The 13,421-nt window shown below is 41.8% G+C and overlaps 1 protein-coding gene across 2 annotated transcripts in view; it reads left to right on the forward strand.

Moving 5' to 3' along the window:
• Positions 1–9,547, forward strand: part of LOC410362 (MOXD1 homolog 2) — a 190,100-nt gene extending 180,553 nt beyond the window's left edge. For both annotated transcript variants that reach the window (XM_016915532.2, XM_016915531.2), the window contains 4 exons: positions 123–305; positions 1,438–1,890; positions 2,129–2,322; positions 3,596–9,547. In XM_016915532.2, the coding sequence (XP_016771021.1) occupies positions 123–305; positions 1,438–1,890; positions 2,129–2,322; positions 3,596–4,067 (1,302 nt within the window). In that variant the 3' untranslated portion in view covers positions 4,068–9,547. The remainder of the gene's footprint in view (positions 1–122; positions 306–1,437; positions 1,891–2,128; positions 2,323–3,595) is intronic.
• Positions 9,548–13,421: the final 3,874 nt, after the last annotated feature.

Consider the following 13,421-nt stretch of genomic DNA (forward strand, 5'->3'; position numbering starts at 1 on the left):
CAATGAATTAAGTTCCTTCTCTAAAAGAGACAGGAGGCTCCTTTCTTCTTTTTCCCCCCCTTCCATTTGTTCGTCCGACAAGTGTTGGATGTAACGCCGTTGTGTCTCTCTTTCTTTTCCAGCACGAGCCGGTGATACAACCCGGAAGTCACGATTACCTGCATCACATGACTTTGTACGAGTGTCGTGGGGATCAGGGGCAATTGGAATCCGCGGCGAAGACGTCAGGCAGTGTTTGCTATCAGTCCAATCAGCCGTCTCTTCAATGTAATACAATCGCCGCTATCTGGAGTCTCGGCTCCGAGGTATGCTACGTGACACATTTAAATGTAAATTAAGAATTAAACAAATTTCAGGAGAGGGAGAGAGAGGAGGGGAGAGGTCGAAAAATAAATTTCGAGGGCAAAAAAGAAAAAGAAAAAAAGAAAATTGGTTCGATCTCGGTTCGAAACGACGTTGAAGCGGGATTGATTGAAATTTATCAAATAAATTCGAAATACACGATACCTGTAATTCTCGCGAATATTCTCTAGAGAATATCATTTCAAAGGTCGGTTTTAATTTTATTCATTTATTCGTGCATCTCTTTTCCTTCTTTCTTTTTTTTTTAAATTATTCCACGTGGGCAGAAGTGGTTTCGCGTGTACCAGCAATTAAATCGTGACACGGTGTCGCGTGTGAGATTAACCGGGTGTCCCCGCGATCAGTCGCATCTTCGCAGGGTGTTCGTGTTACCAGCGACCACGAAGAAACGAGTTCGTAGCCGATCTCTGTCTCTCTCTCTCTCTCGCTTGCCCCCCTCCGCATTGGTATGCATTACACAAAACCCGGAATTACCGCGATATATACCCGCATCCCACCACCACCGCGTGTCTCTCTTATGCTCGTCCCAAGATGACGTCGGATTAACATTCGTGGACACTGATTTATCCACCGTGTAATTATCCTCGGTCGGTGATTCAAATCTCGATTATATCTCCAATGATTTATACGCGCACCTGCGCTTCTTCCACTTTATATACATATTTTTCCCCCCTATTACGATGCAATAATAAATAACGCGTACGATAATTATTCTCGCGACGAAATTGATTATTTCCAAAAATTTCCTAGATACTTTTCTTTTAATCGATTATATAAAATTTAAATAGAAATCAAATGTTCCTCTCCATTCGTTCCAAGAATCCTCTACTTCACCTCGACGACCATCAAAAAAAATATCATAGAAATAAAAAGACGAGAGCGGCATCGTTTCGAAAAGAATTCTTATCTCGAAGACAATAATTCATCGGAAGCGAATCGAAACAAGAAACGGCGCGAAAAATAACCATTTGTACCCCGACCGTTTCATAAATCCGACCGCTCTCGATTCGAATCCGTCCCGTTTCCAACACGGCGCATAATCGAGCGCGTTCGCCACGCTGTTTCTTTCCGCAGGGGTTCAATTACCCGGCCGAGGCCGGCTACGCGCTGGATCCGCACACGGGGCCGCGCTACTACATGCTCGAGACCCACTACGCGAATCCTCAGATGGACGCGTTCATAAGCGACAGTTCCGGGCTGCGTTTGCATTACACGGACAAGTTGCGCACTCACGACGCCGGTATCCTGAGCGTCGGCATCGACCCCAACTGGAGGCACATCATACCGCCAGGCCAGGCGGAGGTTGTGTCCGAAGGTCACTGCATCTCCGACTGCACCGGGCACACGATACCCAACAGCGGCATCAACATATTCGCCGTCATCATGCATACCCATCAACTGGGGAGGAAGGTCAGATTGCGTCAGATAAGATCAGGCGAGGAGCTGCCACCCATTGCGTCCGACACCAATTACGATCCCAGCTATCAGGAGTATCGGAAGCTGCAGAAGCCCGTCAGGGTCTATCCGGTGAGTCCCTCGTTTAAATGATTTGAACCCAGAAATTTTGATCGAGCATCGATGGAGGGAAATTGTCGAGTAATTTAGTTTATCGATGCGTAAATTTGGAAGTATTTTCGGAGATGAGTATCTTCGGGATAGGGATGAAACGTTCGATAATTCGTCAAAGTTGAAAATAGATTGCGTGGATAGTCTTGATTTATTATTATCAGTGATTACAATCGATTCGACGATATTTTCGTTGCAGGGCGATCATTTGGTGGCCGAATGCACGTACTCGTCTAAATCGAGGCAAGCAATCACGCTCGGCGGTCTGACAACGAGGGAAGAAACTTGCCTGGTGTCCACGCTTTATTATCCCCGCATCGAGCTGTCGCTCTGCTACTCTCTCCCTTCATTACCAACGGTTCTGCAGAGTTTGGGGATCCAAAAGCTGATGCAGTGAGTATTTGTCATAATTGTTTTCCAGCCCTTGTTTAAATATCGACAACGATTTTCGAAGCACGTTCGGATCGTTCACCCGCGGGACAAACGAGACAGCTCGGTCGATTCGAATTTTGCGAAATAATCACGCGGACGTCGCTCTCGTTTCACTTTCTTCTTTCTACTTTTTTTTATTTTTATTTTTTTTCGAATAGAAAGAGAGCGAGAGTTCAAAGACCGTTTCATATTAATTTACACGGGACGGTTGATACCACGTTAATGATCACGACGCATGACCACCACCACCACCATCATCCACCGCACACACACACACACAAAGCTACGAGCAGACGTTCGCTCCTTTTACTCTGATTACTTTAAATTGGCAATTAGGGACGGCGATGGCCCGTGCGTCACGACCGCCACGACCTGTCGTTAGCTCAACGAGCGCCGGTTATATTGCGCCAGACGCATCGTTTATTGCATTACGTAATGTTACGTGTGTCACGAAGACGCTTCCTGGCGACGTGTCACGAACCTTAATGTAACAAGCGTCCTGTTTCGCTAAACACACTCCGGGTTACATTGAATACCGTAGTTAAATTACTGTTATTACTACCACTAATATCGGCAGGTCGTTGCCTAGTTGGGTCGTTAACTCCGGCCAGAGATCATTGTCATCTTCGCGTGACATCGCGGTTAAATTGCCGCATCGGTCGAAGAGGGATGCGAGCAACGCCTCTATATTTCAATATAACCATACACCTGTTACCCATCCATTGTCCCGACTCGTTGTTAACCGACCCATCAAACTAATTACCCTCTAAATACTTGAACGATCATCTTGTTATAATTAGAACGGTATCCTTCTCCTTCTCATCTCAAGTTGTTCTCGAAAACTAGAACGATTATATATAGAATCCTTTTCTTTTCTTTTTTTTTTCTTTTTCTGTCACTATATGTTAAAAAATACTCGAAAGAGCCGAGTGTCCCATTAAAACGGTCCTCTTTTATTTTACCTGGCACCATCAACGCCTCCACCTTAAGAAAACATTCGCCAAGAAAATTTCCTGTCCAAGAAAGGAAATGCATGCACGACGTGCATTTTCTCCAAAAAGCTTTGGCAACAGGCTTTGTTTCCGCAAACGAGCGTGCATTCGCGATGCGAGTCACGAGAGCGTATCCGTCCCTAGCGTGAAACTTCTCCACGATGAATATATATATATATATATATATACATGTATATATAAGTCGAACGAGATCCTTGAGGACAGCATCCTTCTCGTTACAGGGGTTCCAGCCCGGTAAAGATTCAAGAACCACAAAAGTTGGCCGGCATGACGTTGGAGGAACGTTTGCTCAGCTACGACTGGGAGAGCAGTTTTCAGAGCTTCCAGGAAGCTACTCGGGGCGGCACCTTTAAACCCCTTTGCTGGACGAACAAGGGGGAACTGGCCGGGATGGACAGCCTCGAAGTCCATTATCCAAGGATCCTGAGGCCGTACGAGGAGGTGGCCCTCCCGTGCTCCAAGAAACCTCTCAGGAACAAGTTGTCGTTAATGCTGAGCGAGGACGAGGACATCGGCGCACCGGTGGACCCGGACAGTGACGAGACGAACGCGGTGGAGCGTGGACAATTGGTGCGCAGCAAAGTGTCACGAAGCAGTGACGGACCAACGGGCGGAAGTTCCTCGACCAGGTCGATACCCACGATCGTTACTCTCGCCACCTTGGCGATCATCGTCACAGCAGCGTTCAGGTGAACACTGGCTGGTCGTCTTGCGCGCCGATCGTACGAGAACCGATCGATTTCGTTTATCTAGGACGGCCGTTTTTTATCTTCTTGTTGATCAAGCTGAGGAATCGGGGAGGTGGATTCATATGTAAGTACGTATGCACCGGTGTGTACCCTCTCACGCGTCACGTGGATCGAAACAACTGCTATTATCACGTGGCTCGTTTCATCAACCAGATCGGAGATCGTTGAGTGAGGACAAGGTAGAGACGATTTATATAATATATATAATAGGGTTCCTCCTCCCCCCTCTCTCCTTCCTAGAGTTTCATTCTACGCATTTGACGACGCGATCTGTCGTTGAACGTAAATATTTTTTTTTTTATCTTCTTTTTGTAAAACAATGAACACGTTCTGTGTACGAATAAATAAGGAAGGAATAAAATAATGGACGAGATAGCGCGGGAGAAGAGAAATATTTTTCGATGTGGCCTCGAGTCGTGATCGCGTGTAATAATAATCACGACGAAGAAGTTGATATAGATGACGATTGCCAAATATATATATATATATATATATATATATATATATATATATATATATATATATATTTTCCCTCGACGAAGCTTCCTTCGAAGAAGAGCTTCTAGGATCTACGATGTCCTCAATCAAAGATCGACCTCCCTCTCTGCTCGTGCACCGTATTGTTACTATGTATATCGCGTGCTTGCGCAGGACCAATTCCCTCCTTTGGATATCTTTCGAGTTTGAATACTCGTTATTCTTTTACTACACCGGATTATATACATTCGAATACCCTTCGATTCGTTTCGAACGATTTTATTAGCTACTAAGCTCTAGTTTCTTTCGCGATTGGTAACCGTGTATATAATGGAGAAAAACCTGCAGAGACAGATCTGTGTAGCTGGACGAAAAAGGGTATTCGGTATCGACGGCGTACATAATAAAAAACGAAAACTTTCATCGCAAACGATAATCGATTCGGAATTGATTTTCCGATTTTCGATTCCGGTTAGTCGCGTAACATTTCGCTTCGTATTTCGTGTTTCCAGGAATACGTGGCCGATATACGATCAAAGAAGGTCAGTGTAGAAATCCTGGAACGAATTGCATTTTCCATTGTAACGTTAACACGGTCGACGTTTGTTCCCAGTGTCAAAACGGATGGAGAGCTCCTTTGCTCCTCTTTGACAAGATCGGATAAAGGAAACGATGCGACGAATCGTGAATCAAAATTTTACAAAGTCGTAGCATCTTGCTTTCCGTCTACTTTTCCATATCCTATCTTGACTTTTGCTTGTAACGCTTGTCTCCAATAAATCAATTTATTGGAAAGTTATTTAATTTTTCTCGATTCCTCGGTCAATAAACATTCGATCGCTTCGTCTGTTGTGAAATTTTTAACAAATTCCCAAGTATTTTGATAAAAATATTATTTAATTATCAGATGAAACGTATGTGTAATTTCTATCCTTCTATTGAACCAAGAATATGGCGCAAGTTTGCCGGTCCATTTGTGCGAGCAATTTCGAAACTTCGACAAGAGCGATAGAAATCGGAAATGTTCGGTACTTGATCCCACTTTAAAGGTTAACGATCTCGAACGAAAGATATCCGCGAGGAAACGAGGCTCCTGCCTGACATTAAAATTATTTTCAAGCTTCTGGACTCGAAAGAATTTATATTGTTGGCTGTTTATTTAGGCCACGAACCAAGCATGCAATTCCTAGCGATGACAAAAATTTCTAGAGAATATTTCCTAGCACCCAGCTTTTCTAGCTTTCTCAAAAACGACAAAGTCACGGGGGAGAAATTGCTTGGTTCGCGCCAGAGACTGTATATTCTGTTACTAATTAGATTTATACGAATAGATGCGTTTTTTAACGGAGATCGTATAAACGTTGGTCGATTCTCCCTTATCGAGGCTCTAATTATAAACACTAAAAAAGATTCCATTATCCATCACGTTGTCTCAAAAATCCATTTCCTTTTCCTATTACACAAATTTCTATATGCATTCTTCTGGAATGATTTCAATATAAAATCATCAAATTATCTGGTTTTTTAACTCTCTATATAATTCCAAAACAATTTAACTTATCTTTCTTATTATCAAGAAAGAATTACTTAAAGGAAAAAAAGAATGCTAGAAAAATCAAATATCGTAATGGAAAATAAATCAGCTTGCACTTTATTCAAACTCTCAAATTCATCGAATTTATCAACAAAATCTTCTCGTTTTAAATAACGAGAACAACAAATTTCGAGACAACTTAACGCGCATCGTGGAATTGTTTCCAGCCTCGTTCCGCGTCACTTGACCAACGTTTGTACCATTTCCTTTGTAATATTCTGTACAGTTTCTTGAGTGTAACACTCTCGTTGCTCGGCTGGCCAAGCTCCGGCGCCGGCGATTATTTATTTCTTAATTTAAAAGAAAGAAAGAAAGAAAGAAAGAAAGAAAAGGAAAAAAAAAAAGAAGAATTGTATAGAGAGCGAGTTTTTTAATTATCGCCGTTGACACACACTACGTTCCGCTCAAGTTTCCAAATATATATATATATATATATATATATATATACATATGCGTGTTTTGTATTCAGCGCGGCGCACGTTCGCGAAGCGAATATACACGTAAGTTTCTTGATGCGTTTCTGAACCGCCCGCTGCGGGACACTTGTCGCTACGAATGGCATACACGCGGTGTCGCGTCGATCTACGCGCGATCGGTTTCCGTAAACGGAAGACACGCGCTTCCGTTTTTCTCTTCTTTTTTTCGCGCGATGATTTAAAGCGGTGCTTTGACTCACCTCCTTGCAAGGAAGCGATCTAAGAGACGAGTTGATCAGAAGAGTGAAAAACGAAGGATTTTAACTCTTGGAATTTTTTTATATCGATCGACACGACAAGATGAATCGTTCAATTAAATATATATCTTTGATTGCGTTAAATAAAATATGTACACTTCGATTCGAAGTGTAAGGTATATTTGTAATATTTGTAAAAAGAAAAATTAAAATTCGATTTTTGATGATGAAAAGTAATTTCTTCAAATTAGAAGAAGGAATCGGCAATCGTTATCTCAATGAAAATATCTATCGATCAATCGTATTCTCTTTTCTTTTTCTTTTTCTTCTTCCTTTCCCTCCGACATTCAAATTTACATTTAATCGAATCCACGCTCCACGTGCAGATAAGATAGATGGTTTAATTTGATCAAATTCTCGAACCCGGGCTACAATGTGTGCACCTCATTTGACACCCGTTCAGTTGATTAAGCCCTCGCGAAGCGCCACTTTAATTATCGGGGGGAGGGGAAAAAAAAGGGGGAAAAGAGAGATGAAAACGAAGGAGCGACGACACTGTATGATACCTATGTGGGCAAAGGAGTGGACCCGCGCCAACAGAGTACCGTGGAGAATCGATAGAATGGCATTGTAGCCGAGAGAGTCCTAAAACGCGCGCGCTTTTCCTGAATTCCATTTGCATCGAGAAGAATGCAGCTTTCGAAGTTTCAGTGTGCGGTCAAAAGCACGAGGATCGAGGAGCTTCTCTTCCTCCCCCTCCCTTTCCTCAGGAGAAGAAAACTCGTGTTTTCACTATTCGCGTGTGCCTGTCCCCTCCCTCTCCCCCGTTTCGTATTCGTTTTTATCCTGTCTAATCGGTCGTCGATTAAAATTCAAATCAATTCGATACCTCGTCCTTTCCTAGGAATTCATGACGACCGATTGTCGATGATAAACCTCTCTCTCTTTCTTTCTCTCTCTCTCTCTCTCTCCCTAGCGTAGAAAATAATAATAATAATAATAATGATGAAAAAAGAAATAAAGAAAACCTCATTAAGTAGTCGGACTAATCGGTAAAGGAAAAAAAAAAAAAAGTAAAAAGTAAAAAATAAAATAAGCGCGTAGCCACAATTTTACAATTTAATACTACGATAATTCGATTAAATGTCATAGGGGATCTGTGTGTGTAGAGATCGTAGGAGCAGTCGAAGCGATAACATTTCAACCCCTTTCGAGGGGAAGAGAAAAGTTAATTTTTAGGCGCCGAACGTCCGTTCCTTTCTTTTCTCTTTTTTTTTTTTAATCATCGATCATATACGATACACATTTTCTCGGCTCCGATACGCCGTACGATACTGCCAATCGTCGCTTCGCCAATGTCAGCGTTCGCAATTTCGAGAGAAATCGAATGTGTTTCCTATTATGTTTCGTTTCCTATCCGTGTTTTTTACTTTGCGTAACAACAGGAACAAGAAACGCCTTGTGACAAACGTGGAGTCACCATTCAACGTTCTTAAACGCGTTCAAAAAGAAAAAAAAACATATGACACGCAAACGTAGATACGCAGCGAGTGCAGGTGCGTCCGAGGATCATCATCATTGTATAATCATCGTTGAACGTTAACGATGCGTTAAAACGACGATTGTAATAAATTCGATCGAAAGATCGGGAGGAGCAAGAGTGTGTGGAAGAGCGCGTGGATGGAACGATTCGCGAGATGTTCGAGAAACCGTTATTTCCACCTTAAACCACGAGTTTCTTCGCTCGACGCGACATACGTGACGCGATCACGTTGCGGGATAAGCGATGATTTATCATCGAAGGAACTCGTCGTTATATGATCGACCGTGCGAAAGGAAGTGGAAGGGTCGACTTCTTCCACGATTCTTCGAGACGCCAATCGATTCGCTGTGCGGTGGCGATCGTTCGATTGTGTCGAATCGTATTTGGGATCGGTAATTACGCTCGGGTAATTCGATAGAGCAAGAAGTGATATGAGCAGAACAATCAAGCAAAGTGTCGCGGATAAATAATCATTTACGCTGGGGTAATTACGTTAGATATAATATAGGGGACGATATTACGCATTTATATTACTCCATTGATCCATGCATCGTATGTTAGCTGGCCCGACATCCCTGCCACCCGTCGAGCTTTCGAGTATATAACGAGATTCGAGAAGATTTTGTGCAGAAGAGATCGCAAATTTTCCTCAATTGTAAACCTTTATTCCTATAATAAAACGACATATAATTCTACGTAATAATACGAAAGGATGTAGGAGTCGAATCAACGTGCAGTACCTGAATGGAATACGCGTGGAAGGGGGGAGGAATTTATTAAAATCCGATGAGAATCCATTTATCGATCTCTCGTCGTCGATTCGTAATTGTCGTCGAGCGTGTACGTCTCTACTACGAGAGTATTTTTCGCGTTCATTAGAGAGACGGTGTGTAAAAAGGAAGGGATCGACGATGGGAATCGAGGATGGGCCGGAGAGCTTTATACAATCGGAAACTCGGCGGGGCCAGGCGGAATCGGGAAATGTATGTACTGTATGTAGAAAAAGATTAGCGAGCATCGAGCAACGATGTCGGTGGCCCATTAGCAGGACAAATGGTGGGGCATGGGTGATCGTGCGCGATAGGAACCGAGGGGAAATGAAAAAAGAAGAAAAGAAAAAAAAAAGAAGAGGAAAAAGAAGGGGAAAAAAGGAGAAACGATATGGAATCGAGTGAATAGCGTATGCGTGTACATAGGTAACCCTGTATATAGTTTTTAGATTTAAATTATACGTCCCGGACTCTTCATAGGCACCTACACACACGTACACACACACACACACAAACTCGAATTCAGATAGCTAGCTAAATAGTGTCTTGTATCTTTATAATTTACATGTAACACGTTCAACCTGTATATCCTCTCCGAGGTGCGTGGGCGCGTGTCTGCCGTGTATCGGCACGCGCCCGCGCCACCCCGCGCATGGATCGTAAACGCGTTTACCTGGGGCGTTCCCTGTCCTTCCAATACCGCTCTTAGATTTATACCTAATTTACACTGGATATTAACGTCTAAACGCTACACTATCATCTACACTGTAACAAATTGTATTATATTTTATATATATAAATATGTAAATGTTTTTCTAAAAAAAAAAAAAGAGCCCGTATTCTTCATTTTGCGATTCGATTTCTTTCTATTCCCATCCGGTCATCTTCTTGGATAATTTACGTTCTTTTTTTCTTCGATAATACGAAGCATACCAACCTTTCCTTTCCATTTACTCGTTCGGGACAATAATAAAGAATCAAGTTTATTAAGAAGCAACGAAGGTAGTTGAGGGTAAGTACAATATTTATTTTCTCATTAATCTTAAATTTATTACGAAACTTTCTTAAAGACCGGCTTCTTAACTAGCTTAGTAAACTTCTTTCTAAACTTTGGTAACGTAAAAATATCGCCTGTCAAACGAATACGTAATAAAGTACCGTGAACCCTGACTAATACCAACAGGATGCCACAGTTTCCTTTATCCTTTATTTCGAAAAACTACAAAAGTATCAGAAAATCGCGAGGAGATCTCTTGATAGAAACGAGACAAAGTTTCAAGAAATTCTCAATTTTACTAAAGTTCGAAAATCGTACAAATTTCGACTCCAATTCCATCCCAACCCTTACAATTCCCTCCAATTCCCTCTTCATCGATGAGAAAACCCAAACACTTTCGCGTGTATTGGTCGCATAAACGAGAATTACACACGTACGTGTATACATATATATATATAGGGATCCAATAAAATTAGCATAGCCAACGACAAATCAGCTACGAAGCGCACTATCGAGCGCGACACAACTAATTACACGCGTGTATATTAGTTGCAGAGGCGCAGACCCTTCCTAAACCGCGGCGGGTTGGAACTGTTCGGCTGTTGCTGGCAGTTTCAATCGCCGCCCCGATCTAACCGTCAGATTACAACGTGGATTTACCAAGGCGTCCAACTCGACCTCTACCGCCCTCGTCCCACCGCCAACTCGACCTCTCACTCCTCCGCCCGATCCGCTAATGAACAAGTTCCCCGGCTAAGTTCCCTAATATTCTGCCTCCATCTAGGCTGCCGACTAATCAAACTTCCGGCCCTTGCGCGTTAACCTTAACGAGACACGCGGTTTCTTCTTTTATTTCGAGGCCGCAGGAGGCGGTGCATTCGAGGAGATGAATTCACTAATTGCGAAGGTCCTCCGGGCGTTCCTGTTTCCCAAGTTTCGCAGCCTTCACCGCAGCAACGGATGTTCGTGCGTCGATCGAAAACGATCGAGGAAGTTGCTTGTCAAAACGGAAACTGGTCTTTGTGAGTCTCCTCCTTTGTGAGTGTACAATAAGATGATGGAACGTAGATTTTTCTTTTCTCTTTTTTATCATTGATTCGTTACACGAAAGAAATTTTATATCCGTGTTTCGTAACTATGGTATATTGCATCCAAGTTTAATATTTGATTAAAGAAAATTAGTCGGTGTTTCTTTCTTGTAATTTTTCTTTTTTTCTTTTTTTTCGTTATAATATATTCTCGAATCTCATTATTCTCGTATTTCATTCCAAGTAAAAAATTCTCGGGTTTATTATTTATTTGTGTTGCGCTTCTTTCTTGTGTCGTAAAGTACGTGGATTCCTTTTTTTTTTCTTCTTCTTATTTTGGAGCTCGTTTTTGTTTTCATTCAATTTTCCTCGTCGCGGAGGAATCGGATCGAAATAAGAAGAAAGAAAAGGGGGACGTAACGAGCGAATCAATATCGACGTAATGCCATAAAGAGCAATCTTTTTCCATCGGAAATAATTGACTCCGTAAAACTGTTCGGGGGAAAATTGGCGTTCGTTACGTTTCAAGTTACAGAAGTATGAATGAGAACTATTGATCCTCCTCCTCCTCCTCCTCCTCCTGTGCGGTGTTTCTCATTGAAAACCGTTGCGTCGGTATTCACGTGGTTTCATCATGAGAAAGAAAAATAAAACGCGTATGTAAAGTGATAATTCCAATTGAGGAGCGTGTTTTCATTGTACACGCCTCGCGGATGCATATAATTGTTTGCTAACAATCCGTTCCGTATTTGGCTTTATTCATCCAGTTACTCCGTTATATAGTTGAACGTTCATTCGATTTTGCAACTGTATTTAAACTCTAGCAATTTCGCATAATGTTTCCTTTTAATTATAAACGTGATACACACATTTCCCATTCACGTTTAAAAAATATAGCGTATATAGATATATATATATATATATATATATATATATATATATATATATATATATATATATATATATATATATATATACATACACAGAGGCTGGCAGAAAAATAACGAGATTAGGAGAAGTACAAATTTCTACAAACTTTTTTCTTTTTCTTTTTTTTCTTTTTTTGATTCGCAGTAATCTTGAAAAAATTCAATATAATATATCCACGATATCTTGGTCGTTTAATTGTTCGAGAGAGTTTAAAAATTCTTCTGCTTGAATCGCGTTTACTTACCTTGTCAAACTTTGTTCAATATCAAGCTCGAACTTTGTTCGAATTGTTTATCTTCCAGTTTTAATTTTAATTATGGATGAAACGGAAACTCTGTTGGTGCTAAATTAAGGGAATAAGATGGGTAATTAAGCACAGAAATTTTCCTTTTTTTTTTTCAGTTAAAAATCCTTCATTGATTTTTACCGAAAAAACAACTTTAAATAATCCTTGTTACACGATACATATACCAATAAGAATGTTTTTAAACAAACTTTCTTCATTCAACATCGCCCAAATATTTTCGACATCCCAATAAAATCGAACGATTACATTCTTCAAAGATTATCTCGTCTCCTTCTTAAAAAATCTTGTGCAAATACATTTTCTTACCGTCCTCTAGAATATTGATTTTAGTCGAGTCGGCCAAATTTTCGATCGATTCAAGCATTTCGATCTTCCATCCGCGGCCGATGCTAACCGGTATCCATCTTGAAAGTGAAAATTTCAAGCAATCAGCGGATGCAGCCGAGCATGTACAGCCGAGGCTCACCACCGGCGCAATGCACACCCTTCACAACTCCAATCCCTCGATAGCTCGCGCAGTTTTGCCCGCGTTTGTGCCCGGTTATCGAGTTTATGCAAAGTATCCGTGCCGTGTATTATTACTTTGTCGAACACGAAGTTAATTAAAAGCTGCCAATGGGACGGCGGAACGGCGGATATTCCAAACTGTTGGCGGAAAACGTGCCCGATTGTGCGGCGAACGTCAATCTCTTATAAACGATTTGTTAGCCGGCCGAGTTGGTACTCGTGATCGGTAAACAAAACGTCTCGAGAACGAGGCTTTAAGGAAAGCTTGATGAAGCAATATTCGCTGGAACGAGGGTGCGACGGCCGTTCATCACCCCCCGTGACAGGTTTGCTCGGCACGGATTTTGTGCCCTTGTGTCAGTGGGTGCGGTTTCAACGACCACGGTAAAGAAGACCACTTTATTGCCCTTTGTGTATTGCCCGAGTAAATTCATTTCTCCGGCGGTATTAAGATTAAATTAAAATATGTACG

The sequence above is a fragment of the Apis mellifera genome, linkage group LG12 (genome assembly GCF_003254395.2).
Source record: "Apis mellifera strain DH4 linkage group LG12, Amel_HAv3.1, whole genome shotgun sequence".
In the NCBI taxonomy this organism is placed as follows: Eukaryota; Metazoa; Arthropoda; class Insecta; order Hymenoptera; family Apidae; genus Apis; species Apis mellifera.